The sequence below is a fragment of the Natator depressus genome, chromosome 1, assembly GCF_965152275.1.
Source record: "Natator depressus isolate rNatDep1 chromosome 1, rNatDep2.hap1, whole genome shotgun sequence".
In the NCBI taxonomy this organism is placed as follows: Eukaryota; Metazoa; Chordata; order Testudines; family Cheloniidae; genus Natator; species Natator depressus.
In genome coordinates, this window is record NC_134234.1 from 197,051,809 (window position 1) to 197,078,463 (window position 26,655).

A 26,655-nucleotide genomic window follows, 5' to 3' on the forward strand; every position below is an offset into this window, starting at 1 on the left:
TGTCACACTGGGAGACACATGAGGCAGTGGCTGCTGCTTTTGCTGCTACTGCTGGGGAAATGCTTTCACTGTGGTTCGTGATGCAAGAAGGGGGGGGGGGTGGTGTTAGTGACACCCAGGTCATTGCTCTTCACCTCCTCCTGCTGCTGACAGGAATCAGAGGGGAGATAAACAGCTGCTCAGGCTGCCTTTCCCTCCCTCCCCCACATCTTCCCTGCTGTGTGCCAAGCACAGAGGACAAGCAGTCTCAACCACATAAGGCAGAGTTGGTTGGCTGGGTCGTTGCCTACTAGGGCAGTAGGGTATTAGGGGCAGCGGCCCAAATAAAAACTGTTTATGTGGCTGAGTTGCAGGGTGATGAAGCATAGGGGCAGTGCTGGCACTGGGGGCAGGGACCTGGCTAGAGATGTCACATATCCTTGGATTTCAGGGATTATTCCAATTTTGAGGGGGAAAGATCCTGCATCCTGCAAACCTGGCATGCTGGGTGATAAAGAGCAAGAAATAGTTCAGGGCCTGGGGACTGACAGGCTCCAGAAACTTGTACTAGTTCAAATCCAGTCCAGGTTAGCAGGAACTGACAGCTGCTACCTCAGGACAACTCTCTGGGGGCCTGTGAGAATCCGGGAGCTCCTAGTTGACAAGCCTCCACATAATCAGATAATTGACTTTAAATGCTCCCCTTATTAGCAGGCAAAATGCCAAACCCGAAGGAGCCAGGGAGACTTGACTCCTCTTTTGTCCAGAGTGAGAGTCCCTCTAGCCCAGCTTTGAGTAGAGCTGGCTGAAATTTTTTGAACATTTTCTTGTAAAAAAAAAAAGTCTCTAAAATGATTTTCTTGTCGACATTGTTCAAATTTGACATCAACCTTTTCATGACTTTTTGGATATTTTTGGTTGATTTTTTTTACACATAAAAAACAAATCAGAAACATTATCAAAATGGTTATTGACTTTTTTTGGTTTTCTCCCAATGTCAGGTTTTTTTGGTAAAAGAAAAATAGTTGATTTAGGTTTTTGGGAAATGCAAAGTTCCAGTGATCTTTTTGACAGTGTCTCTGCTAAAAATTTAAACAAACAAACAAACAAAAATCACAAAAAGTAAAAACAAAGAAAACTAGGTTCAATTTGAACCAAAAACATGTTGGCAATTGTCCACAATTAATTTTGGATGTAACCAACCACCAACTCTCGCTCTGGGATACATTTACAGGGCACTTGTCCATGCTGTACTGTTCTATTCTCTGGCTCTCACAGATGCATAGATTTTAAAGCCAGAAGGCACCATTATCATTATCCAGTCTGACTGCCTATAAGACACAGGCCATAGGACTTGCCTAAATTAACTCCTGCTTCAAGTCTAATAACTATGATTGAATGAGAGCACATCTTTTAGAAAAACGTGCAATCCTGATTTAAAGATTTCCAGTGACAGAGAACCCACCACATCTCTAGTAAATTGTTCCTGTGGTTAATTACCTTCACTTAAAATGTGCATCTTGTTTTCAGTCTAAAAATGTCTAGCTTCAACTTCCAACCATTGGATTTTGTAATGCCTTTTTATGGTAGGTTAAAGAGCTGTCTATGTTCAGAAATCTCTTCTCCGTAGGTACCCGTAACATTTGTTATACCTTTGTCTGTTAAAGCAGGGGTGGGCAAACTTTTTGGGCAGAGGGCCACATCTGTGTGGGGAAATTGTATGCAGGGCCAGGGCAGGGGTGCAGGAAAGAGTGTGGGGTGTGAGAGGGGTGTGGTGTGCAGGAACGGGCTCAGGGCAAGGGATTGGGGCAGAGGAGGGGTGTGGGGTGTATGAGGGGGCTCAGGGAAGGGGGTTGGGGTGCAGGAGGTGTGCGGATTGCGGGAGGGAGCTCAGGGCAGGGGGTTGGGGTGCAGGAGGGTTACGGGGTGCAGTAGGGGGCTCAGGGCAGGGAGTTGGGGTACAGGGTGCAGGAGGGATTTCGGGCTCCGGGGTGGCAGCGGTGTGCACTGGGGCCAGGGCAGGTTCCCTGCCTGCCTGCCCTGGCCCCATGCCACGCTGCTCTGGGAAGTGGCCAGAACCACGTCCCTGCGCAGCCCCTGGGGAGGGGGGAGCACAGGGCTCCATGCGCTGCCCTTGCCGTGCCTCCAGGTACCTCCCCCGAAGCTCCCATTGGCCGTGGTTCCCTGTTCCTGGCCAATGGGAGCTGCAGGGGGCGGTGCCTGGAGGCAAGGGCAACACATGCAGCCCTGTGCCCCCGCTCCCCTCCCCCCCCAGGGCCCCAGGGTCGTGGTGCTGGCCGCTTCTGAGAGCTGCGCGGGGCCTGTGGCACCATGGGGGGCAATCCTGCGGGTCGGACCCAAAGCCCTGAGGAGCCGGATCCAGCCCACTGGCCGTAGTTTGGCCACCCCTGTGTTAGGCTGAAGAATACTCTATTATCAATTTGTTCCCCCCATATAGGTTCTTCCAGGTCATTGACAAAAATCTTAAACAACAGAAGAATCGATCCCTGTGGGATTCCACCAGAAATACAGCCGCTGGATGAGGATTCCTCACATTTACAATTTCATTTTGGGAGGTATCAGTTAGCTATGTTTTAATCCATGTAATGTGTGGCATGTTCATTTTGTATCATTCTAGTTTCTTAACAAATTAAAATACCATGTCAAGTGCCTTACAGAAGTCTAAGTATGTTACATTGACACTATTACTTTTAGCTAAACTTGTAATCTCATCCAAAAAGATATCCAGTTAGAAAACAGATTTTGTCACCCTATAAACCCACGTTGATTGTCATTAATTATATTATCCCTCATTAAGTCTTTCATCATCAAGTCCCACATCAGCCGTTCTATTATTTTGCTCGGGATCCACCTCAGACGGACAGGCCTATAATTACTTGGTCCTCCCATTTATGCTTTTTAAGTACTGGCATAACATTAATTTTCTTCCAGTCTTCTGGAACTTCCCCAGTGTTCCAAGACTTATTCAAAATCAATAGCAGGGGCCAGAGAGCCCCCCAGCCAGCTCTGAAGATTCTTGGATGAAAATTATCCAGACCTGCTGATTTAAAAATGTCTAACTTTAGTAGCTGTTATTTAACATCCTCCTTAGTTACTGTTGGAATGGAAAGTATTTCATCATAATCATATGAGATTATGTCTTGCTTTTTCCCCCAAACATAGAACAGAAATATTTATCAAACACACATCTGCCTTTTCTGTGTTATTATTGACAATTCCCCTGTTTCCTCTAGTAATGGACCAGTTACCATTGTAGGATTCCTTTTGTTCCTAATATATTTAAAAATTCCTATGGCAAGCAGAAATAAAGACAAGAAGATTTCTTTGTGTTGTTTTGCTTCTTTTATTAAGTTTCTACCATTGCTGACTTGTGTTTTTTGTTAATTTCTATTAACTTCCCCTTTTTCCCACTTGGCATTAGAACAAATGGAAAAAAGGGGAAGTTGATAGCAACTAATATAATTTATATATAAAATTTTACAGCTGCTTTTACTTCTTCTCTCAGAGCCAGGCTGCTTTCTAACCAGTGTAGTCTTGCACCTAAACAAACAGTGACACATTTAGAATTGGTGGGGCCCTGTGCGCAGCTTCATTTTTGGGGCCCCCACCTTGGTAGTGGCAGCTGGGAGCCCTGAGCCCTTTTAAAATCGCCAGGCCCCAGGGCAACTGCCCCTTTGGCCCCACCCCCCGTCGGCAGCCCTGGGTGCGGGGGGTGCTGCAGTACTTTTATGTGGGGCTCCGTTGCCGCCCTGGACCACTTATGTTAAAACATATTGTTAGGAGCACAGAACTGTAGGGGCTGCCAAAACTTCCCCATGCCACTCCACCAGCACCTTGACATATGTTAAGAATCATTAAGAAAGGGATAGACAAGACAGAACATATCATATTTGCCTCTATATAAATCCATGGTACATACGCCCATGTTTTGAATATTGCATGCAGATGTGGTCGCCCCTCTCTAAAAAGATGTATTGGAATTGGAAAAGGTTCAGAAAAGGGCAACAAAAATGATTAGGGGTATGGAACGGCTTCTGTATGAGGAGAAATTAATAAGACTGGGACTTTTCAGCTTGGAAAAGAGATGACTAAGAGGGAATATGATAGAGGTCTATAAAATCATGACTGGTGTGGAAAAAGTAAATAAGGAAGTGTTATTTACTACTCATAACACAAGAATTATGGGTCACCAAATGAAACAGGTAACAGGTTTAAAACAAACAGAAGGAAGTATTTCTTCACACAATGCACAGTCAACCTGTGGAACTCTTTGCCAGAGGATGTTGTGAAGGCCAAGACCATAAGAGGGTTCAAAAGAGAAATAGAGAAGTTCATGGAGGGTAGGTCCATCAGTGGCTATTAGGCAGGATGGGCAGGGATGGTGTCCCTAGCCCCTGTTTGCCAGAAGTTGGGAATGGGTGACAGGGGATGGATCACTTGATGATTACCTGTTCTGTTCATTCCCTCTGGGGTGCATGGCATTGGCCACTATCAGAAGACGGGATACTCGCTAGCTCCTCTAGTCACTTAGAAGCGGGCTTTTTAAAACCCTGGTCTCCCTGAGTAGCCCTGAGTAACCCCGCCCCCTGGTTAAGGGTTGATGGGTGCTAAAAGGCTTAGGGATCACAACTTTGTTAAGACGCTCTTAGCCTTGCCAAGCAGGCCTCTTGGCTCAGCAAACACACGATCCCCCAAACTGTTAAATAATATTTCTTCACACAACACCACAGTCAACCCGTGGAACTCTTTGCCAGAGGATGTTGTGAAGCCCAAGACCATAAGAGGGTTCAAAAGAGAAATAGATAAGTTCATGGAGGATAGGTCCATCAATAGCTATTAGCCAGGATGGGCAGGAATGGTGTCCCTAGCCTCTGTTTGCCAGAAGCTGGGAACGAGCGACAGGGGATGGATCATTTGATGATTACCTGTTCTGTTCATTCCCTCTGGGGCACCTGGCACTGGTGGAAGACAGGATACTGGGCTAGATGGACCTTTGGTCTGACCCAGTATGGCCGTTCTTATGTTCTTGAGACAGGTTCATCATGTAGCAGCCTTGTTAAATCTAAGGCCACTTCTGGATACTCAGGTAGAAGCTGTGTGGCCAGAAGTGCTATTTCCCCCCACCAGTGTCTGGCAATAAAGTGTGGCCCTTGCTACACAGTGATCCATGCCATCATCACCTTGGGCTCTACGAAATGTGACAATAGGTGATCACCCTGAATCTGGAGCTGGTATAAAGTGTAGCTGCTCAATTATTAAGTATTTTCATGACAAGAGCATGTAACATGGGTGTTCTGACTTACTAACAGACAACAGGAGTGGAGATTTCCATGGAAAGAGGTTACTGACGGGGAGGCAAAGATCCCTCGGCTCTGGAACCGATTTTTCCCATTTCCCACATGAATTTAGATCTGTTAATCCTCAGGACATGCCTGCAAAATCTACCTCTTTCCTTGGGAATGGTTTGAGACACATAGGGTGATGTCCTGGCCCTACTGCAGTCAGAGTTTGCCAGTGATGTCACTGGAGCTAGGACTTCACTCCAGAACTTTTGTTTGTTTAAACAAAAATATTTTTGTCTGGGAAGTCATGGCTGGGTTGAACATAAAACACTTTATAATGGCTTATACGGTTATAACAACTGATCATTTAGAAATATGCAGTTATTAAAACTGTTTCACAGTATGAAAGGATCTCAGTACTAAGAAAATTTTAGCTGCAATCAACCTGAAAACTTTCACATGAACCGTTTGGTGATTTTGCTGCAGGCCATTCTCTGATGCAAACATTTCATTTTTGGTGATGGTTTTGTCAAACTGGCAAAGTTGCCTTTCAAAATATGGAAAATCAGAAACGTTAACATTTTGCTCTTCACTCCAGAAATTCAGCTGTACTTTCAAGTGGAAAACGGTGACAGTATGAAATATTTTAAAAAGGCAGAAAAAAATGTGAAAAATATTGATTGAGGTTTTTAAATTTTATTTCACTTTTTTATACATCTTTACTTGGAAACACATATATTTTTTGATATAAGAACTCTAATTCTCTTGAAACAGCTTGAGACAATACTTTATAAGGTTAGAGACCAAAACATGGCCCTGGGTTCTTAATGATATTCTGCCCCAGGCCATGAAGGACCCAGGTGAGCAGAGGGAGTCCTCTGCTGACAAGACTGGAGCCTAGGACAGTACCAAAAGCTTAGCTAAAACTCTGCTAAAAAGATATATTCAGGGATAGCAAATATATTCTCACTGAGCGCATCCATCCAGAGAAAATCTATAAATGTTTTCTGCACCACAGCAGCGCCACCAGCAATAATGTTGGCAAATGCTGTATCACAGACAAGGTGTAGGTGTCTTTACCGTAGTGTTATCGAATCCTATTTTGTTACCATCATGTTTCTCATCAACAGCCAAGAAGGCTTGTTTCTTCCAGTAGGGATAACAAAACAGCATTGCCTAGCTTCTAGTGGTTAGAGCATGGGACTGGAAGCCACGAATCCTGTTTCTGGTTCTACCACTGACCTGCCATGACCTTGGGCAAATCACTGTCTCTCTCTATGCTTCTTTCCTGCCACCTATAAAGATACTGTTGATCCCCACCCAGGGGTGCTGAGAAGATTAATGGTTATTTAGGATATATAGAGTCAGAGGCATGCGTGGTGTTTAAAAAAGCAAATATAAAGATGAGGGCCCTAGATTCTCGGAGAAGGGGTTGCAGATCCTTGATCTTGAGGCCACTTCTATGTCAGCCCCAGCAGAAATCAGAGCAGAGTGGAGGCTTCTCTTACCTACACTGGCAGGCTATGACCCTCCAAGGGACCACCTACCAGCCAGGGATAGCTGGAGTGCAGCATCACACCCGCTTCCCAGCCCCAACACCAACGGCTACTGGATGGTGGTATAGACAGTGGTTTTATGTGTACTGGGGACTCCCCCTTCAAGGGGAATGCCTAGGGAGGGACATCTGATAGCTTTCAGCAGTGAGGGGGCTACAGAGAGAGCAAAGCTGGGCTCAGGATTAAGCCCAAGGTCCCTGCCCTCAGGGATTTAGTCTAAAATTAGGTCAGGACCAGGACAAAAGGAGAACAGACCATTGTGTGTGACTGGGGGAAGATGACAGTGGTAGAGAAATGGAGGGAATGTGTTTGGGTGCCCAGATTCCCATGGAAAGGGGCATGTCAAACTTGCATGCTTTGTGGATTTGATGTTTGTTACTTTCTCTTTTTAAGGGTGGGTCTACACTGCAGCTGGGAGGGTGCAGGTAAAGAGACACGTGTTAGCTCTGCTCCAGCTGGGGTGCTAAAAATAGCAGTACGGCCATGGCGGCATGGGCTAGCCACCTGAGAACAATCCCACCTGGCCTCTGCGTCCATACGCGGTTGGCCAGCCTGAGCTGCCGCCCATGCCGCTGCTCGAGCGCGCAAGCTCAAGTGGAGCAAGCACGTGTCTACCCACCCGCTCTGGGAAGCTCCCTCCCAGCTGCTGTGCTGTTCTATCCTTAATATACATTTATATGAATGAAATATCTGCCAATGAAATTTCTCGTTTTAATTCACATTGGCGAAACACTAAGATCCTTGGAGGAAAGGCACTTCAGAAGGACTAAATCTGACTACTCTAAGAGTTTAAAAAATGTAGTTCTGCACAGTGATTGCTGAAAAGTGTCAGGCTCCCAGACTTGGCCGTTCGTGTGTACTCTGTGTGTCCAGCATTTAGGAAGGATCACAGCCAAAGAGTTCTACCCGGAGAGCAATGCTTCGATTCCAGGTTTTAGGAACAATGCGGATGAACCTGGAAAATATGGGTGGATTTAAGAAATGCTTGACCTGTCCGCTGCTGTTCTCATTCCCCCTAAATACCTGAAAGTAAACAAAACAAGGAATTAGTTTGGGAAAAAATTATTAAAAAAAAGCAGATGCATTTGTAAGGTATCTTTTCTGTGGAAAAGGACCTAGGGGTGACAGTGGACGAGAAGCTGGATATGAGTCAGCAGTGTGCCCTTGTTGCCAAGAAGGCCAATGGCATTTTGGGATGTATAAGTAGGGGCATAGCGAGCAGATCGAGGGACGTGATTGTTCCCCTCTATTCGACATTGGTGAGGCCTCATCTGGAGTACTGTGTCCAGTTTTGGGCCCCACACTACAAGAAGGATGTGGATAAATTGGAGAGAGTCCAGCGAAGGGCAACAAAAATGATTAGGGGTCTGGAACACATGACTTATGAGGAGAGGCTGAGGGAACTGGCATTGTTTAGTCTGCAGAAGAGAAGAATGAGGGGGGATTTGATAGCTACTTTCAACTACCTGAGAGGTGGTTCCAGAGAGGATGGTTCTAGACTATTCTCAGTGGTAGAAGAGGACAGGACAAGGAGTAATGGTCTCAAGTTGCAGTGGGGGAGGTTTAGGTTGGATATTACGAAAAACTTTTTCACCAAGAGGGTGGTGAAACACTGGAATGTGTTACCTAGGGAGGTGGTAGAATCTCCTTCCTTAGAAGTTTTTAAGGTCAGGCTTGATAAAGCCCTGGCTGGGATGATTTAATTGGGGATTGGTCCTGCTTTGAGCAGGGGGTTGGACTAGATGACCTCCTGAGGTCCCTTCCAACCTTGATATTCTATGATTCTATGATTCTAAATACTTCAGAGTTGCTGCGTTCGGGAACCGGGAGATGGACTGGATCACACCAGTGGTGTATATACAGCCTTCCTCCTCTAGGTCACTGGTTCAAATCCAGTCAAATCCAAACTGCGGTCTCTGTTTCTGTCTACATCACAAAAACTATCACCACAATTGGTGCTAACTGGCCCCTGTGTTGGCTGGGGACTGACAAATCTCCCCTTTCTTATCCCTAGATGTGGTCCCTGCAGGTCGGGATTGAAGCACTTCCGTCAAGGTGGCTTGGGGGATTTTGTAAGTGCTGTACCTGCTGTGTGGATGTATGGAGGTCTCAGCTCTGTCAATCTGGGACCTTTCACCAGCACTAAATTCACTTTAAAAAATTAAAAGCAAAAAATATTTTGCAGTGAAGTTTGGCAGAGGCTTCTGCATACACATTCTATGCATTCCTTTGAAATATCCCTCTTTAAAAGGCATGCCACTGATTTCATCCCAGGTTCAACGGCATTCCACTCACATGTAGCATCTCCTCCCTTTTATTGGTGAAAATTATTTACCTCAGAAATGAAGAGCCACAAAAGGGAAGTTCGAGAGTCCTCTAAAATAGAAGAACAACTCCACCAGCATTTTAAATTCAACTGCAGGAACAATTTTTTGTGCCCCTCATTCTGGGGCTGTCCCTCGTTTGGGCCTTGAGAAGTATGACAAAGTGCTCGGGATTCAGAAAAAGGGACAGAATTCTCCGAGTTTAAAATGGTACCTTTCCCACTGAAGTGGTGTTATCCATATAAGGTTTCCATTCTGTGCCTTCATCACTGTAAAGGATGGCGTAGGTTTTCACAAATAGCTCCACAGACATGGACTTGCAACCCTGGGTTGTGATAGCGGTTATCTTCTTCGCTTTGAGGAGATCAATCTGCAACCACTGCTGGTTGTTGTTTGACTACAATCAATACAAAGAGTAATGTGTGAGCAAATGTGTGTTTGTGCCAATATTAGCACAACCAGAAACGTTGCTCAATGACAGTTAAAGTGGTATGAAGACATCCACCCACCCAGAACTTCAAACCTATGCAAACCAAATTAAGGGAAGTGCTACCAGCATTCTCTGCTGGCCACACATCAGTTTAATCACTGCAGATGATACACGCTGACCCTCCATCCAGCATTCACTTCCATTGCCAATGCAGAATGAAAAGCAATAAAAATTCATCCCTGGTGAATTAATGTAGCTCTTATAAAGCACTTCTCATCAATAGATCTCAGAGCGCTTTACAAAGTGTCATCATCAGCCCCATTTTACAAATAGGGAAACTGAGACTTGCAGGGAACTGACTTGCTCACGGTCACCCGCAAGCCAGTGACAGAGCTGGTTATAGAACCCAGGCCTCCTGAGTCTCACTCCAATGCTCTAGTCACTAGGCAGTAAAGCCAACAGAATTACACCAGATGAATTTGGCTCACAGGCCACCAACCTTCAGCGCTTACTCATCCACTGAGTCCAAAGAGACCACTCCCATGAGTAAGGGCTGCAGGGTCTGCTTCCATGCTGGGCCTGCTTCCAGTCTCCACACAGTTTCATTGCTTTCCACGTCACATTATGAAATCAGTAAATGTTCTTTTTTTTAAAAAAAAAACACCACCACCTCTCTCCCTTAAAGGAGCTGGGCATGTCCCAAACCTCCCACTGGAAGGGAACTAAACAGGCTTTTCCCAGGAGGACTGAAAAGAAGAAGCCAGAGCACAGCATGGAGGGGACACAGGCCCAGACACACACCAGAGCAGCAGCAGCACATTCGCTAACAGCAGCAGCTTTGACTGAGCAGTTTTTTCTTCTGTTTGCTTGTTACCTTTGCTTGCCAGGCATTCAACCTCCCTTGCTGATTGAGACGCGCGAGGGAAGGCTCCCATGTGTTATACCAGGATATCTTATAGGAAGAAGCTGTAATCTGAGCTTTTTTGATCTCCCCATTTTCCATTCCCAGTGGCAGAGAGCAACCTGTTAAGAGAATAGCAGTAGGTCTCCATTTAATCTCTTGAGGAGCTGTGGACCAGAGGAATAAGCAACAGGCTAGGAACGCCTGAGTTGTCATCCCGTCTCTGCCACTGACTTGCTGTGTGGCCTTGCTCAAGTCATTCTAACCGCCCTTGTGCCTCAGTTTCCCTATCTTTAAAAGGGGGGTAAATGCAGGGTTGTTGTGAGCATTCATTAGTTAAAATGCATAGAGCACTTTGAAGTTGTGAAGTGCTATCTAAATTCTAAATGCTCAGGACGTGGGAGAAGAGAATACATTTGCAGTTAGGGAGTGGAGCTCTCTTTGCCCAGTCATCACTAAAACAAAGCCCAGCAGATCTGTGAAATAAAAGGTTTGTGCGTCTGCCTGTTATGGGTGAGACTGTGAAAAGCACCCAGAGTTAGACCAATTCTGACTGAGTGCTTTTGAAAGTCCCACTCTGTATTCTTATATTGCCATTCAAATAAACTAACAAGGGACTTGTTGTCCAGGGAACTGGAAAGGGGATCCACAGTCTCTCATTTCTAGGCTGCAGGTTTGAATCCAGCCCAGGGCAGGCGCAACTGCAAATCACCCATGCGATGACTGTGCAATGGCTTGTGTGAAATGAGTTTACGGACTCAGTCCTGTTCCTGTTGGCCACAAGCTCACATCATCACTTCAGGTAGTGCTGACCATCAGCACGCTAATAGGCCCCTTTGTTGTTGTTCTCAGAGAGGCCTATGACTGAATGAGATATGAAGAGTAAACTCTGCTCCCACTCCCGGAGGAAGTTTCCCCAGGTCTGTGTTAAGGCACATACATAAAGCAGCGTGCAGGAAGCTGGCACTGCCACTGACCATGCCTTGCCTGTTCTGTGCATAAGCAGAGAAAAGCCATCTCCAGAGCTGTCAATCCAAATACAAACACCAGTACTAAGGGTGGGCTTTTCAAAAGCACTGAACGGGGAAAGACCCCTAACATCCAGTGGCTTTGAATGGGAGTTGGGTACCTAGATACTTTTAAAAATCGCACCCTACATTCATTAAGGCCAGGGATTTCAGAAGCATCTTGTGATGTTTGGTTGCCCAACTTCAGAAACCCAATTTTCAGAGGGTGGGCAGAGCTCAGTCTGAAAATTAGGCCCTTTGAGGTGTCTCATGTTAGGCACCGAAAATCATGAGCTGCTTTTGAAAATCTTGGTCCATTAAAAAAAAAAAATAAAAAGTGGAACCTATTTTTCTAAGGTGTAGAGGGGAACGAAGTACCCGTGAGTTCTCATTGCTCACCTTCGACTTCGCAGCCCAGGAGTTCCATCCGAAGAGTAGGCCTGTTGTAGGAGTCAGTTGGATAGACCCTGATATACCTAGCAATGATAGGTGGATCAATATGGTTGACTTTTATCCCATGGGCATCTGAATTACCTTCAAACAACTAGTAAAACAGAAAAACCAATTAAGAATTCACAAAAGATAATGATATTAATTTAAAGCAATTGCAAGCTTGGTCCTGCAAACCCTATGTCATGCGATTAAGTCTTTACTTATGCAATTTCAACGGGGCTACTCACATTTTAGCAAAACCGAAAAATACATCCTCCTTATCTTTGCCTTACTATAGCATCCAGAGGCTAACTCAGGGACCCAGTGTGTTAGGTGCAGTACAGACCTTTATTAGGATATTAATAGACAGACAACTGAGACCAGTAAAGACCTAACATGTATTAACACCGATCATTCAAACACCAGGGTACTGGGGGTATGGCTACACTACTGCAGCTACAGGTGCAGCGTGCTGGAGCTGTACCACTGTAGTGCCATAGCGTTCCCCTTCCTTTGTCACTGGAAGGGGTTTTTCCACCAGTGTCGTTAATTCTCCTCTTCAAGAGGTCGATGGAAGAATTCTGCATCTACAGTGGGGCGTAGGCTGACCTAACTACATTGCACAGGGTGTGATATTTTTCAGAGCCCTGAGCAATGTAGCTAGGTCAATCTGATTTTTAGGTGGAAACCAGGCCGCAGAGTTGAGCTCCAGCAGGTAGGGGAGGGATGTTTGGGCATAGCTGGGAGACCCCTGGAAGGGCAGGCGCGATATGGACACTTGGGTTGCACATACGTTAGGTAGCTACTGCTAATATTGCTTTGCTAACTATTGGGAGAGGGTGCAAGGGCTGGTCCGCACTGAACAGGGGCAGAAGTTCAGTCCAGCGTCCCACTCTCCTTCCACATGTGCTCAGAGGAAGGACTGTGAGACAGAAGTGAGGCCTGTGCAGAAGTTGGGCTGCACAACCAGGGTTACAGGGCTGGGTTGAAGCCCAGGCTCGGGAGATTCCTTGTCTCTTATTACGATCCTGTATTCTCCTTTGTTATACACACCAGGCCAGACTAGTAAAGGGATCTAGGTACCTCACGATGCAGATAGGCATCTAGTGCTGTTTTCAAAACGTCCTTTAGGTCCTTTGGAATTAGTGGGATTTTCCAATCTGCATCTTCATGCGCCTAGATACCTTTAAAAATCTGACCCCTTATTCCTTGAGAAAAGCCCCTGGTGGCTGCCTGTTACTTTCTGCTGAGCTGCGTAAAGCCGGGGAGGCTGTGGTGATTAATGAGCAAGCAGACCTTCTGTCCTCCAGTGCTGTTTCCTATGAAGGTGATCCACTTCCGTTTGTCCTTGCTGTAAGTCATAAAGAACTCTTTGACATAAAAGGACTTCATCAACTCCTTGGCTCCCTGCGTCTGTATCCCTGTGATCAGAACTTCCCTTTGCAGGTCCACCTGTAGAAGACCAAGATACATAAACTGTAAGAAAAGCTGCACCGTGAACCCGATTTCATCCTCTGGCACCTAGGGCATGGTGCCCAGGCCTGCATTTAGGCACTCAAAATGGCACTTCCATGCCCGAGATGGGTAACGGGGTGTCTAAGCGCTGGCACAAGAGTTCAAATGAGGAGTTGTGTCCTAACCTATTTTATTGATGTGTGTATTTATTTGTAGGCATTTTTGGGGTGCCCACCACCACAGTATCTGGGCACCTGACAAACATTAATGAATCCATCCTCGCAGCGTCCCTGGGCGAAGCAGTGGAGTGTTACTATTTCCATTGTACAGAGAGTGAGGCACAGAATGGGTAAGGCATACATTTCAAAAGCAGCCTCTGGTTTTGAGCATCCAGCCTGAGATAACCAGGGCTTGTTTTTGGGGGATGTTGAGCCCCCCACCCCAACTCCAGCTGAAGCCAGCAGGGGCCATGAGTGCTCAGCAGCTCTGAAAAATTAGAATCTGGTGTCTCAAGCTGGGCACAGAAGCACCCTCAGAAGAGAAGTGGGGAGAAGAAAGAAGAGAGGAAAGGTGTTGGGCTGATAGCTGGGGGAGAGTGAAGTCTTCTATTTATCCACCCAACATGGGGAGTGACAGTGCAAGCTTCCCCCACGCTAGCCCACCAACAGGCCTCCGCCCAGAGCTGCAGGTGCCATCCCCAGGGGTCAGAGGGATGTTCAGTCTTCACGGCCCATCCAGTCCTTGGTCTCTCTTCTGAGACTCTCAGCCAAGGGGCCAGTTAGCACCAGTTTTGGTGGGAGAAGGGGTGGGTTTGTGATGTGGACTGAGAACATCAGCTCATTATACACAGATCTCTGAACAAGGCTCATACTGCTGTGATTTTCTGGCTCCAGCAAAACCAGGCTGGATTCAGACAAGCGAGGTCGCAGAGAAAGCCTGCACATCCTGTTATCTATCTCGTGAGCTGTCCAAGTTCCTCCTTAGCAGCAGTTTTAATTGAAAATCCATAATAACCTGCAGCTGCTTATTGAAAGTTTCTCTTTGATCCAGTAAGATGAGCAAAGAGGCAATTTTTAGAGGAGATAGGCTTTTAGATAGGAGATAGCACAGCTCTGACTGGGTAAGCAAGGAGTCTGGGAGGCTCCCATTTGCCACACCTGGTAAAGCAGCTGCCTAGGGATCACTCATGTCCCATTTAAGAGCATGAGCTGCAGTGACGTGCAGGACATACCATCTGTCAAGCTACAGAGAGCAGATACCACAACAAACAGGCAATTTCTGCAAAATCTTCTAGTGCTCCAGCCAGTTCTAAGGAAATACTCAGTGTGCGCCTGATTTTCAAAACAGCTCAGCTACCTGTTAGGCACCGAAATGAAGTGACCAGGTACTCAGAAGTACTCCGCATCCAGGAGTCTCCACTCTTGAACATCTGGCCAAGTCTTTAGGGGCTTAACAGATCGCTGAGCTTCTCCAAGAACCTGGCCACTTGTTCTGGGGTTTCTGGACAGCCACTAGAATCTGAACAGGAAGAGCTTAAAGTACAAAACAACTTGTAATTCATTAACCGGCCCCTGCCCCCCCCCCCCCCCACACGCCATGTAACATTTTGTGTTGTGAAGTAGAAACCAGATGTCTAACCCATGACTAGACTGGAGGATTAGCTGGTCACTCAGCAAGGGCTGAATACATATACACATTGAGAGAAGGGGACAGCAAAAGGACAGACTGTTCATCTACAGTATGATTATACCCTGGGCAGTGGCAGAGCAAACTTTCCCGCAATTCCCTCCGACAACAGGCCACGACCCTGACACAATACTGGGTCAGTGGTTCAGCACTCACTTGAAGAGGACCATGCGTCCTACTGAATCACCAGTACCACTTCCTGCAACACCTGAGTTTTCCTTGGCAGCCTCTTTGGGAAGTCTAGTTATAGTTTGACCTTGTTTAACACACACGACACCCAAAATAAACCCAGCATGTGTGTGGTGGTGTAGCTGCAGGCATCAGCTAACCTGTCTGGACCTCACAGTGGGCAAGTATGTATGATACCAACCATACCTGGATCCACGGAAATTCACCTTGCTCCATGTCAGTGCTCCAAGCATTATATTTTCCAGCGTTGTTTAATCTAGCTAATTTAGGTTCCCAGTAGTCTAGGTGGAAAAAAGGAACAAGGATAAAAGGTAAAAATCAAGGAAAACTAGAAAGCCACTGCGTGCATATTTCAGTTCTTTTTTGGTTTGTCCTGAAGAAAGAGACTCCAGTACAAATACCTGATAAGCTGTAAAGCTGACAAAAGCTTCAGAGACATTGGACGTTATCAGCAAATAAAAATTGATTGTATCTTTGAAAACATTATAGTCAGAAAAGTGGCTTTAAAAATAACAATATCTAGCTCTTATCTAGCACTTTTCATCAGCAGCTCTCAAAGCACTTTATGAAAGGGATCGGTATCATTATCCCCATTTTACAGATGAGGAAAACGGAGGCACAGAGCAGTGAAGTAATTTCCCCAACGTCACCTAGCAGACCAGTGGCAGAACTAGAAAAAAAAACTCAGGTCTCTTGAGCCTCCAGTCCCATGTTCCAACCATTAGGCAACACTGCCTCCCGTGGCACCCTTTTATTTAACATACTACTTCCTTTGGCTTTGTCAGCATTAGGAGTTGGAGTCAAGTTGAAACATGCAGCAGCTAGAGCTAAACAACGTTTGGTTACTAGCGGTGGAGGCAGAGTCAAACCATGTTCTACGTCCACTGTGGAAAGCAACCCCTCATGAAGGGCACTGTGTTAAAAATCAATTGTTTCTCTTGTCTGATAGATAATTTTCAGATGTGCGTGACTTGATTACTTCTAAAGCAAATGCCTTCAGAGGCATCCGTCCCTCATAGAGGGCTAAATCCACAGGAAGTTTGAAGTCTCCAAAATAAACCATTTGTTTATAATCGCAGGGAGGAAATAGCATCTGAAAAAAGTACTCCCCCACGGGTATATGGAATGTTACCAAACTCTCCATCAAAAGCTCACCTTCGGGATGGGAATAAGCGTGAGAAATCAAAGACCCCAACATTGCTTGGAATGTCATTTTGCAGCGTTTTACTCCCTTATAATATTCATACACTGCACTTCTACATCTCATTCCCCTTAAAAAATAGCAATGAATTCTCAATGCCATTTTACAGCTGGAGAAACTGAGGCACTGGGGGCAGAAGTGACTTGTCCAAGGCCACCTGGCAGGCCAGTGGCAGAGACAGGGATAGAACCCATGTCTCCTGACAACCCTGCCCTGTACATTAGCCAGCAAGTAGAACAGGAGGAGCAGAAAAGCTTGCCTCACTGTCAGAAGACAACAGTGATATGGGCCGGGTCTATACACTTAAGTTTTGTCAGCATAGCTGCTGGTGAGAAGTGGGTTGGCAGGGGAAATCACACCTCCTAGCTGACATAGTTATGCTGGCAACCTCCTCCCCCCCGATCTTCTGTAGGTATAGCTAATGCTGTTCAGGGAGCCAGTGTAGCTGTCGCATCAGAACTCCTTCTGCCAGCCTAGGATGCATCTCCACTAGGGTGCTCTGCTGGCATAGCTATGCCAGCCAAGCTCTGCAGTGTACACATGGCCTTGGGCTGCTCAGTCCTGCTCTGACTCTGGGCCTGCAGAACCAGAGAGCTTTCTGGAGTCTGACAGCCTGTTAATTCCTGAAATGATGCCAGAAGACAGTAGCATACGTGAAACACAGAGATGCAGAGAAAATCTACAATTGCACTGCCTGGTGCCAAGTCATAGTACTGAAGACCATGTCTGACCTTCTCAAATAATGTGTTTCAACTCACTTATGTGACGAGAAGCACTGATCTGTGAATCAAGTATAAGTCCATTCATTAGGCCCATTGGTAACTTGCACTCTAGAGAGAACACAAACATGTTTGATTACTGATGAGCTGCATTCCATAACTTATCAGGAAAAAGAGGGTCATTCAGAGTCATGTTTGAGGAGCTGGCTGGGCCTTTCTGAGGAGGTCACCCTTTGTGCCAACTCCCAATAGGGCACATCTGGGACTCTATCACTGTTTAAAAAAAAAAAATGAAGAAAGAAAAATAAGAAAAAAGAAAGGTCTGTATGCCCACAGGATCAAAATCATCTCTGCATTCAATTCCCTCAATTAAGGATTCATAGGTGATTTTACAGAATCAACAAATGTAAAGTTAGTGCTCTGAATGCGACACAACACTTCTTTTAAATTCAGTTTACTATAATCACTCCATGAGCTCCCGCCTTTTAATCTAGCCATTTCCTCAATTCAGATGCTATTCAGTCATTCCTGTCCCATGCCCTGAAAGGGAGCGAGAACTTTAGAACTAGAATCCTGTATCTTAGAATGATCGTGATCAGATTCAGTACCTTTCTCTACAACGATAAAGGAGGCCTGCATTCCAGCTTGCTGATATTCCCCCACTTCGGTGTCTAAAAGCCACATGCCAGCTTTTGGTGGTGTCATTTCAATAGTTCGAAATGAGCCTTTAAAAGAGAGAGGAAAGAAACAAATCACAGCTCATTTATTGAAAGGTTAGCAGGAGATTGGCTGACACAGAACAGTGAGGCTGGATAAACCAGGGCCTATCGATCCTGCCCATTTCTGGTGGCTTGACAAAGTGAGAGTCCAATATCCTGCACCTATTGGAAAGCGTAGCAGATCCACTAACATCATTCTCCTTTTAATAAACAGGTTCTAATTGGAGACATGCGGGAATCAAAAGTTCAGATCTCAATCCAAGCTTCACCACTTTAAAATTTACCTTTTCACACAACCTTGGATGCAGGCACATATTTTGTATAATACTGCATACACAGTGTGTGCTGTGTGATCATGTAGTGAATGACCTAACCTTTTACACTGATTCATGATGTGGTAACAGTAACTCTGAGGGGCTGATGCTGGCCCCTGCTCCAGCCATGGCTCTGGTAGTGTGTAAGGGTTGTAAAGGAGCCACAACAGACCATGCACTAGAGGGGAATTCTCCCCGAGTCATAGCCGTATGCTGCTCCCACCATCCCGACACGTTCTTAAAAACCTCCAGTGATGGGATTCCACAAACTTGCTTGGAAGCCTATTTCAGAGCTCAACTACCCTTAGAGTTAGAAAGTTCTTCCTATTGTCTAACCTAAATCTCCCTGGTTGCAGATTAGGCCCATTACTTCTTGTAGGCCCTTCAATGGAGAACAACTGGTCACCTTCCTCTTTATAACAGCTCTTAACATACTGGAAGACTGTTAGCAGGTCACCCCTTCAGGTTTCTCTTCTCAAGACTAAACATGTCCAGTTTATTTAACCATTCTTCATAGATCAGGTTTGCTAACCATTTTATCATTTTTGTTGGTCTCCTTGGGACCGTCTCCATTTTGTCCACATCTTTCCTAAAGTGTGTGCCCAGCACAGGTGCTGGCTTCTAATCTCCCCCGGGGGTGCTCAACCCCTGCTCAGCCCCAGGCCCCGCCTCCATCCCCGCCCTGCCTCTTCCAACCCCCACTCCACCCCCGCCTCTTTCTGACCCCTCCCCCGAGCACGCCCCATTCCTGCTCCTTCCCCTCCCAGGGCCTCCTACACAGCTGCTCCGCAGCGGGCAGGAGGTGCTGGGAGGGAGGGGTAAGGAGTTGATCGGCGAGGGCCAGCGGCAGGCGGGAGTGGAGCTTAGCTGCCGGTGTGTGCTAAGCACCCGCTAAATTTTCTCCATGGATGGTCCGGCCCGGGAGCACCCACAGACTCTGCACCTATGGTGCCCAGAGTTGGACACAGTACTCCAGCTGAGGCCTCACCAGTGCCGTGTAGAGTAGGACAATTACTTCCCGGGTCTTACATACAACACTCCTGTCAATAGACCCCAGAATGATATTAAGCCTTTTTCACAACTGCATTGCATTGTTGACTCATTTTAAAGGTGTGATCCACTATAACCCACAGATCCTTTTCAGCAGTACTACCACCTAGCCAGTTATTCCCCATTTTGTGTTTGTGCATTTCATTTTTCCTTCCGAAGTGAATTACTTTGCACTTGTCTTTATTGAATTTCATCCTATTAATTTCAGACCAATTCTCCAATTTGTGAAAGTTGTTTTGAATTCTAATCCTGTCCTGCACCCCTCCCACCTTGGTACCACCTGCATATTTTACAAGCACTCCGTTATCCATGTCATTAATGAAAATATTGACGAGTTCTGGACCCAGGACTGACCCCGGATGGACCCCACTGGATAAGCCCTCCCAGTTTGACAGTGAACCATTGATAACTACTCTCTGAGTACCGTCTTTCAATGTCTTGTGCAACCACCTTATAGTAATTTCCCTAGTTTGGTTATGGCAGTGTCATGTGGGATTGTATGAAAAGCATTTTGATGGCAACAAAAAAGAGCTCTATTGAGATTATTAACTAGTTATTCATGGGCTCTTTCTTTTCAGTATGAATACTAAGGTCTCTAGCCACAAGTCTCCAAGCACTTTACAAATGGCAATCAGCACTATTGTCCTCATTTTGCAAGTGGGGGAAAACTGAGGGACAGAGCAGGGAAGGAACTTGCCCATGTTCACTCAACAGGTCAGCGGCAGACTGCCTCCCACCTCTATCTCCCCTATACAAACCTGCTATGCCTGATCAGGACATCAATCCATGCACTCCATACCCCATCTCCAACCTTGCCCAGTAACTTACATTTCAGAGGAGGGCGGCCTCCGCTCCAGTCCCACCTCCCCAACTCAATGAGGTAGATGATGCTGGGGTTGGGGAAGTGCTTTCCGACCTCACAGGAAATGAACAGCTAGCACCTTGAAACACAAGACTTGACCATCGCTATCTTAATGTGCCCAAGCCAATTTCTGCTTCTGCTGATCTAATGACACTGAATTTTAGTAGAGTCACTCCAACATTCCCAAGTGTAGGGTTTAGCCTCATAATTATGAGTCGAAATGACAAGACACTGAGCTGATATGTACCTGGAAAGAGAGGGTAGACACCAAGCTGATGCCCAGGGACTTCTGTGAAGGTCTGACCATGAAAGTGAACCACATGAATATCTTTTGATCCGCCCATATTCAACAAGTGCCATCGGACCAGTTCATCTTTATACATCCTCAGTCCTTGCAAGTGATATATGATCCCATTAATGGCTGAAAAGGAAAATATTACAAGGGATAAAAGAAACACACTCCAGCTGAGAGATAATAAAGATGTCAGATAGAGTTTGACCAGAGGATACAGATTGGATCTAGATCCAAATGACCTCAAAGCCTATAGCGTTTCAGATGTGGTGTACTGGTCCATGCCAATCTCTAGTGTCAACATATAATAATGACCTTCTCAGTTTATGAATTAAGTGTCATTGCAAGTGTAGTTGATGGTCATTCAAATAAGCGGGAATGCTTTCTACCTCCCTGGTAGAAACAAAATTAACAAAAGCCCCAGAAACTCTTGAACAGTTAAAGTAAGATAGTGTTGAAATTTATCTCTTTGAATGAGTCAAACATGAGGCCAGCTTGATTCATATTATGTTTGTGAGCCAAACTAACTCCATAAAGCCTATATTAGGGGGCCTAAATTGTTTCCTCTTAAAGGTCATTATCAAGTGGGTGTTGCAGCTCTGAAAATTTCAAGGGAAAAGCCCCCAGGGTCCCTGCTGGTAGTGGGGAAAAAAAAGGTCTAGAAAATATGAATCAAGTGTTAAGCAATATCCAAATGTCTCCCTGAGATTGCAGACAGCCTAAAGCAATAGCTCTGAGAGGTGTGAACTATCCACTTCATCTGAATAGTGCATTGATTCTGAAATGTAAAGGTGATGATTTAAGTGTCAGCTTTGGTAACTATTTCACTACTGATCATTTTAGTGGAAACATCCAGCAAATGTGCTTAATCCAGTCCCAAACTGCCTCTCATCTCCTCAATTGGGGGATTTAATATTAAAATAAACTAACAGAGGTTACTGTGTGGATTGCAATATTCATTATAATATTACATTCAGAAAAACTCCATTTTTCAAATTTAAATGGAAGTGCCACAGAATTCACCGCCTGCTGCACCTGAATGCCAGAGAATGCAGAGACCAGGCCACAGGATTTAAGCACAGCTTGCTGTAGAGTACGGGGGCTTGACTATAATGAGACACACTCTATTAATGTCAACAGATCTGACTTATGCCTGACTTTAAGGACCATATTTTAAAAACGTGGTTTCCATTTTTGCATACCATCACTTATTCACAAGAATAATAGTACTTACTGGCCAAGTTTCCAAAAGAGATCTCCCATTTAGGCACCTAAATGAAGTGATCAGATTTTCAAAAGTGTGCAGCACCCAACACCTCTCATTGTTGTGAATGCGGGGAGCTGCTGGGTCCTGAGCTCTTTGGAATAATTGGACACTTCTTTTGGTACCTAAGTGGGAACTGAACTCTTCTGAAGAGCCAGATTCTGTTGTGGATGCCAAGCACGTCTGAATATTCACCCGCTGTGCACAAAGCCCCATCTGTGCCAATTAGAGCTGGCTGAAACCAGGATGTTCTGTTTCATGAGGAAGTTCAAAATTTTTCTGAAACACAAAAATATATTTTTGTGGGAAATGTAATTAAAACTGACACAATTTTGCAACATTTTTTGGTGTAATCAGATCAGCATTTTCAATTACATTGAAAACTGTTTCAGCTGAAATTTTCCTACCAGCTCTCCTGCCCAAAAAGAGCAGGTGGGGCCTGTGCTAGGCCTGGCTGAAAATTCTCTTGAAACTGCTTTTTAATGGAAAATTGATTTTTCTTTTAAATGAAATTCTCACAGAAAAGTTCTGTTTTCCGTGGAAAACTTCAACTTGTGTTGAAAAACTGAAGAACCAGGGAGTTTACGGTTTTCAGCCCACAACTGAAAACTTCCTGTCCAAAACCTGAAAACTTCAATTTTTTTTGGCAAAAAGTCAAAATTTTCTGTGGAAAATGTTAACAAAAACATTTTTTCTGTTTTTGTCAAAATTTTCCAACCAGCTCTAGTCTATATGCATATTCTATTTTTATATGCACAAGGAATAGCGCAAAAAAAATTAAATACGTGCATGCAAATGATGTGTGCGTGCAAAGTTGCAAGTGCACCAAGAGAAGCTGGGTTGAGATCTTTTTAATTCCTCCCTCTTCCCTCCCAACATGGATAACTGACAAAGGGAAACATTAGTACCATGGAATTTGTGGTATTTTTGCACTTCTGAGGTCTTCTCAGTGTAAGTCCCTTTGGAATGCTTATCAAAGTACCAGCTTTTCTCTTCATCAAAGACCATAAAAAGCAGGACAAACTCTTGGGTATCTACTGGCCTGTTACTTGTACTGACGGTTCCCTTTTGACAGATCAAGATTGGACCAATCAAGCCTGAGTGAATATCTTTCTCCTGGAAGGCAATAAATACAAATTACAAGTAAAAGTTAGGGTTTCCCAAAATATTTCATTAATAACAGTTTGCACATTCACAGGGGCTTTCATTTGAGGATTTTCCCTTACAAGAGTTAACATCGGTGCACAGGAATTGCCAGACTGGATCAGAGGTCAGGGCCGTCCAGTTCAGCATCCTGTCTCCAACCGTGGCCAGTGCCAGATTTTTTTCACGTTTTTTAAATGCCCCTAAACTTATGCTGCCAGTCTCTGATCCCTGTCTAGTTCTGCAATATCCTTTTTGAGATGGATGGCCAGTTCCAGAGGAGGCTGTACCACTGATTCTAAAATGGCATTATAATCGTTTCTGTATTGTTCCCCATCCTATTCCGTATGCATCATAACATTTTGTTTGCTTTTTCAACTACAAGCTGCACACTGAGCAGAGGTTTTCATCCATCTGTCTGCAGTGATGCTCAGGTACCATTCCTGAGTTGCTATGGTTAATTTAGAACCACATAAGGTGCAAGTAGTTTCACATTTTCTGTCCAATACGGATTATTTGTACACATCAATACTGAATTGAATCTACCATCGTGTTGCCCATTCAACTAGCTTGGTGAAGTCTTCACAGTCTTCTCTGGACTTGGCTAACCTAAATTAATTGGGTCATCAATGGATGTTGCTACCTCACTATTCACCTCCCCCGCTTTCCAGGTCATTAAAAAAATGTATTGAACAACACTGGTGCTAATACAGAACTTTGTGACCCCTTGCTGTAGCCTTTTGCCATCATGAAAACTGTCCATTTAATCTTACTGTTTATTCACTCTTTTAACCAGCATTTGATCCATGACTATACTCAGCCTTGCATTCTATGATTACTTACTTTCTTCAGTAGCTTCCTGTGCGTGACCTTGTCAAGGGCCTTTTGAAAGTGTACATAAAATATGCCATTTGATTCTGCTTTATCCGCTATTTTACTGACACAGTCAAAGGATTCCAACAGATTAGCAACACAACTTTCCTTTACAGAAACCATGCTGGATAGACCCTATCATACCATGATCTTCCAGATCTTTTATTATTCTGTTTGAATGATTATTTCAACCAATTTATCAGGTACAGAAGTAAGACTTAATTAATGAATAAAGGTTGGGTAAAGGTCCCCTTTTAAAGATGAGGAACCCAGATCCAAGATGTATTTGCACATCACATTGCAAACATGGGGGCTGGGAGATTCTCTCAGCTATGCTATATTCCCAACTAAGGGCCTGATCCAAAAGTCTACTGAACTCAACAGAAAGACTTTGGATCAGGCCCTACATTTGGGGTAGAGGGCCTGATTCCCCATTGCCTTGTGTAGCTACTGAACTCTATGCAAAGCGGCTAGGAAATGCTACCAAATCAGAATTCTCCATCCACTCATGCCAGTGGCAGCAATTTATATTCACTTTGCATAGGCATAAATGATTAGATGAGGAACAAGAGAGTGGTGAATCAGGCCCAAAAGAATAGGAAGCAATGCAAAGTGCTGTGAAGCCAGTATTTCAGCAACAAGACATAGTAGCTGTTATCCAACAGACTCCAGCCCCCTTCTGCTTAGATTTCCTTACCGGGTTTACACCGGAGTAATAGGCCCAGGACCTACAGGCTGCTCCAGGTTGCATAGGTCCAGACCGCTTGGTTGCAAACCATACATAGGTATAGGTGTCATTTGGCTGAACTGCATCATCCTTTTTGAACCAGTCGGGAGACTCATCTTCATAACTGCTTCCCTCAGAGGATTTCTCATACAAAAGCCCATGCGAATGGAGGGAATATGGTCTGGATGCCAGATTTTTAAAATGAACCTAGAAAATAAATACAAGCAGATGCTTGATTAGCAGATTTGGGCCTAAACCAAGACCCCAGGCATAAAACACCTATGAACTTTGTAAATACAAATTCAGGATTCAGATTTGTCTACTGATTATGGGCTAGATTGTGCCTGGTTGGAGGTGGGGAGTGGAACTCGAGACACATCTTTACGAGGTGCAGCAAACTCGACTGTGCACAGCTAGTAGTATGTGGGGAGCAGGGTAATGGCTCCACCTACTCCCTGCCCCCCTTCCAGCATTGTTCCCAAGAAGGAGCAAGTTGGGAGCAGCCCCTGCATTCCTGGGAGAACCCCCGTTCCAGGCAGGCGTACAATGGGTTGCACAAGGGGGACAGGGAGTCTTTATTCTTTTCTACACCCCTGGCTGGCTGTGGTAGATGGGGCACAAGCTAGTTCTACAGTAATACTAGATCCCAGTGTATGTAATTCCCACTGATGTCAATGGGAGTTTCTCTAGTATGCATCTCCCTCACCCCAGAGGCGGACTCCCAGGGCAAGGAGCTTGTCTTTTGTCCCTCACTCTGAGGATGGAGTTCCAAGATTAGGGTTGGCTTTTGTCTCCCCCTTTTCTTGCTCCTGATTTTTATGTAACTCATCTGTTCCCTTTATGTACCAGAGAGCCTGGTCAAAGAAGTTAGAGAAAATGAGCAGGTGGCTAAGGGTTCAAATGGTGGTCCGGTGAGGCATTTCAGTACCAGGTTGAGGTCCCATGTTGGTGTAGGTCATCGCACATCTGGGTAAACATTTCGGAGACCCTTGAGGAAGCGTTTGTAGTTGGGTGTGTGAACGTCGAAGTTCCATCGATCTCTCGGTGGAATGCTGAAATGGCAGCAAGATGGACTCTGATCGAGCTCATCGATCATGCCCCACCATTTGAAGATTGAACTCAGGACATCTCCATTCATCTCCCATTCGTGATCCTGGGAGAAGTAGCTGCTGAGCGTGTCTGCTGTTGCATTCTGACAGCCTGGCAGGTAACACGCTGAGATGTTTACATTGTATTGTACGCACCAATTCCAAAGTCTCATGGCTTCTGTGCATAGGGAATGTGAGCGAGCTCTTCCTTGCCTGTTGACGTAGAACATGCAGACGATATTGTTGGTCATAATTCAAATGGATTTGTTCCGTATATGGAGGTAGGAAGTGTCTGCAGGCATTGCTGACTGCTCGTAGCTCTAGCAAATTGATGTGCGTGGGAGTCTCTCCCAGAGACCATTTGCCTTGTATTGTGTGTTGACTCATGTGAGCACCCAAGACTATCAGTGAGGCATCTGTGATGATTACTGTTGTCGGGGGTTTCTGTTGAAAAGGGATACCAATTCAGATATTTTGTGGCCTTGTCCAGCTTTGTAATGAATTGAGGACATTTCATGGAACTGTGAGCCGTTTGTGTAGGTTGTGTTTGCTTGGTATGTATACCATGCTGAGCCAACCTTGTAGACTTCGCATATGTAGTCTTGCATGTCGTACCATGAATGTCGTGGCTGCCACGTGCTCTAATAATTGTAGGACAGTGTGAGCTTGAACTTGAGGACTGACTTGTATCTCTTGGATGAGATTCGTGAGGTTTGTGAATCTGGTAAGGGGTAATGACGCCTTGGCTTCTATGGCGTCGAGGTGTGCCCCGATAAAGTCTAGTTGTTCAACTGGGTTTGTGGTTATTTCCGTTCGTTTATTTGTAGACCCAGCTCCTGGAATAATGTGATAGTGGACTGGACTGCATCCACTGTGTCTTGTAGAGTTGGGCCTTTTATAAGGCAATCGTCCAGGTTGAGAAAAATCATTATCCCCTGTTTGTGCAGATGAGTCGCTACCCCCGCTAGAGTTTTTGAGAAGACTCTTGGTGTCGTGGATAGGCCGAACAGTAGTACTCCATATTGGAAGTGTTCTCGTCTACCGTGAATCACAGACATTTTCTGTGGGCAGGATGAATGGTGATATGGAAATAAGCATCTTGGAAGGTTGAGGGCTGAAAACCAGTCCCCCTGTTACAGCG

The 26,655-nt window shown here is 45.2% G+C and overlaps 1 protein-coding gene across 1 annotated transcript in view; it reads right to left on the reverse strand.

The window, feature by feature from the left end:
* Window positions 1–6,008: 6,008 nt before the first annotated feature.
* Window positions 6,009–26,655, reverse strand: part of LOC141999907 (coagulation factor V-like) — a 67,533-nt gene continuing 46,886 nt past the window's right edge. The window contains exons 15-25 of the mRNA XM_074973783.1: window positions 24,397–24,633; window positions 22,592–22,799; window positions 20,375–20,548; window positions 17,791–17,907; window positions 17,222–17,293; window positions 15,449–15,543; window positions 13,229–13,384; window positions 11,900–12,044; window positions 10,467–10,615; window positions 9,377–9,559; window positions 6,009–7,861 (exon numbers count right to left, since the gene is read on the reverse strand). Coding sequence (XP_074829884.1) covers window positions 7,715–7,861; window positions 9,377–9,559; window positions 10,467–10,615; window positions 11,900–12,044; window positions 13,229–13,384; window positions 15,449–15,543; window positions 17,222–17,293; window positions 17,791–17,907; window positions 20,375–20,548; window positions 22,592–22,799; window positions 24,397–24,633 — 1,683 coding nt within the window. The 3' untranslated portion in view covers window positions 6,009–7,714. The remainder of the gene's footprint in view (window positions 7,862–9,376; window positions 9,560–10,466; window positions 10,616–11,899; window positions 12,045–13,228; window positions 13,385–15,448; window positions 15,544–17,221; window positions 17,294–17,790; window positions 17,908–20,374; window positions 20,549–22,591; window positions 22,800–24,396; window positions 24,634–26,655) is intronic.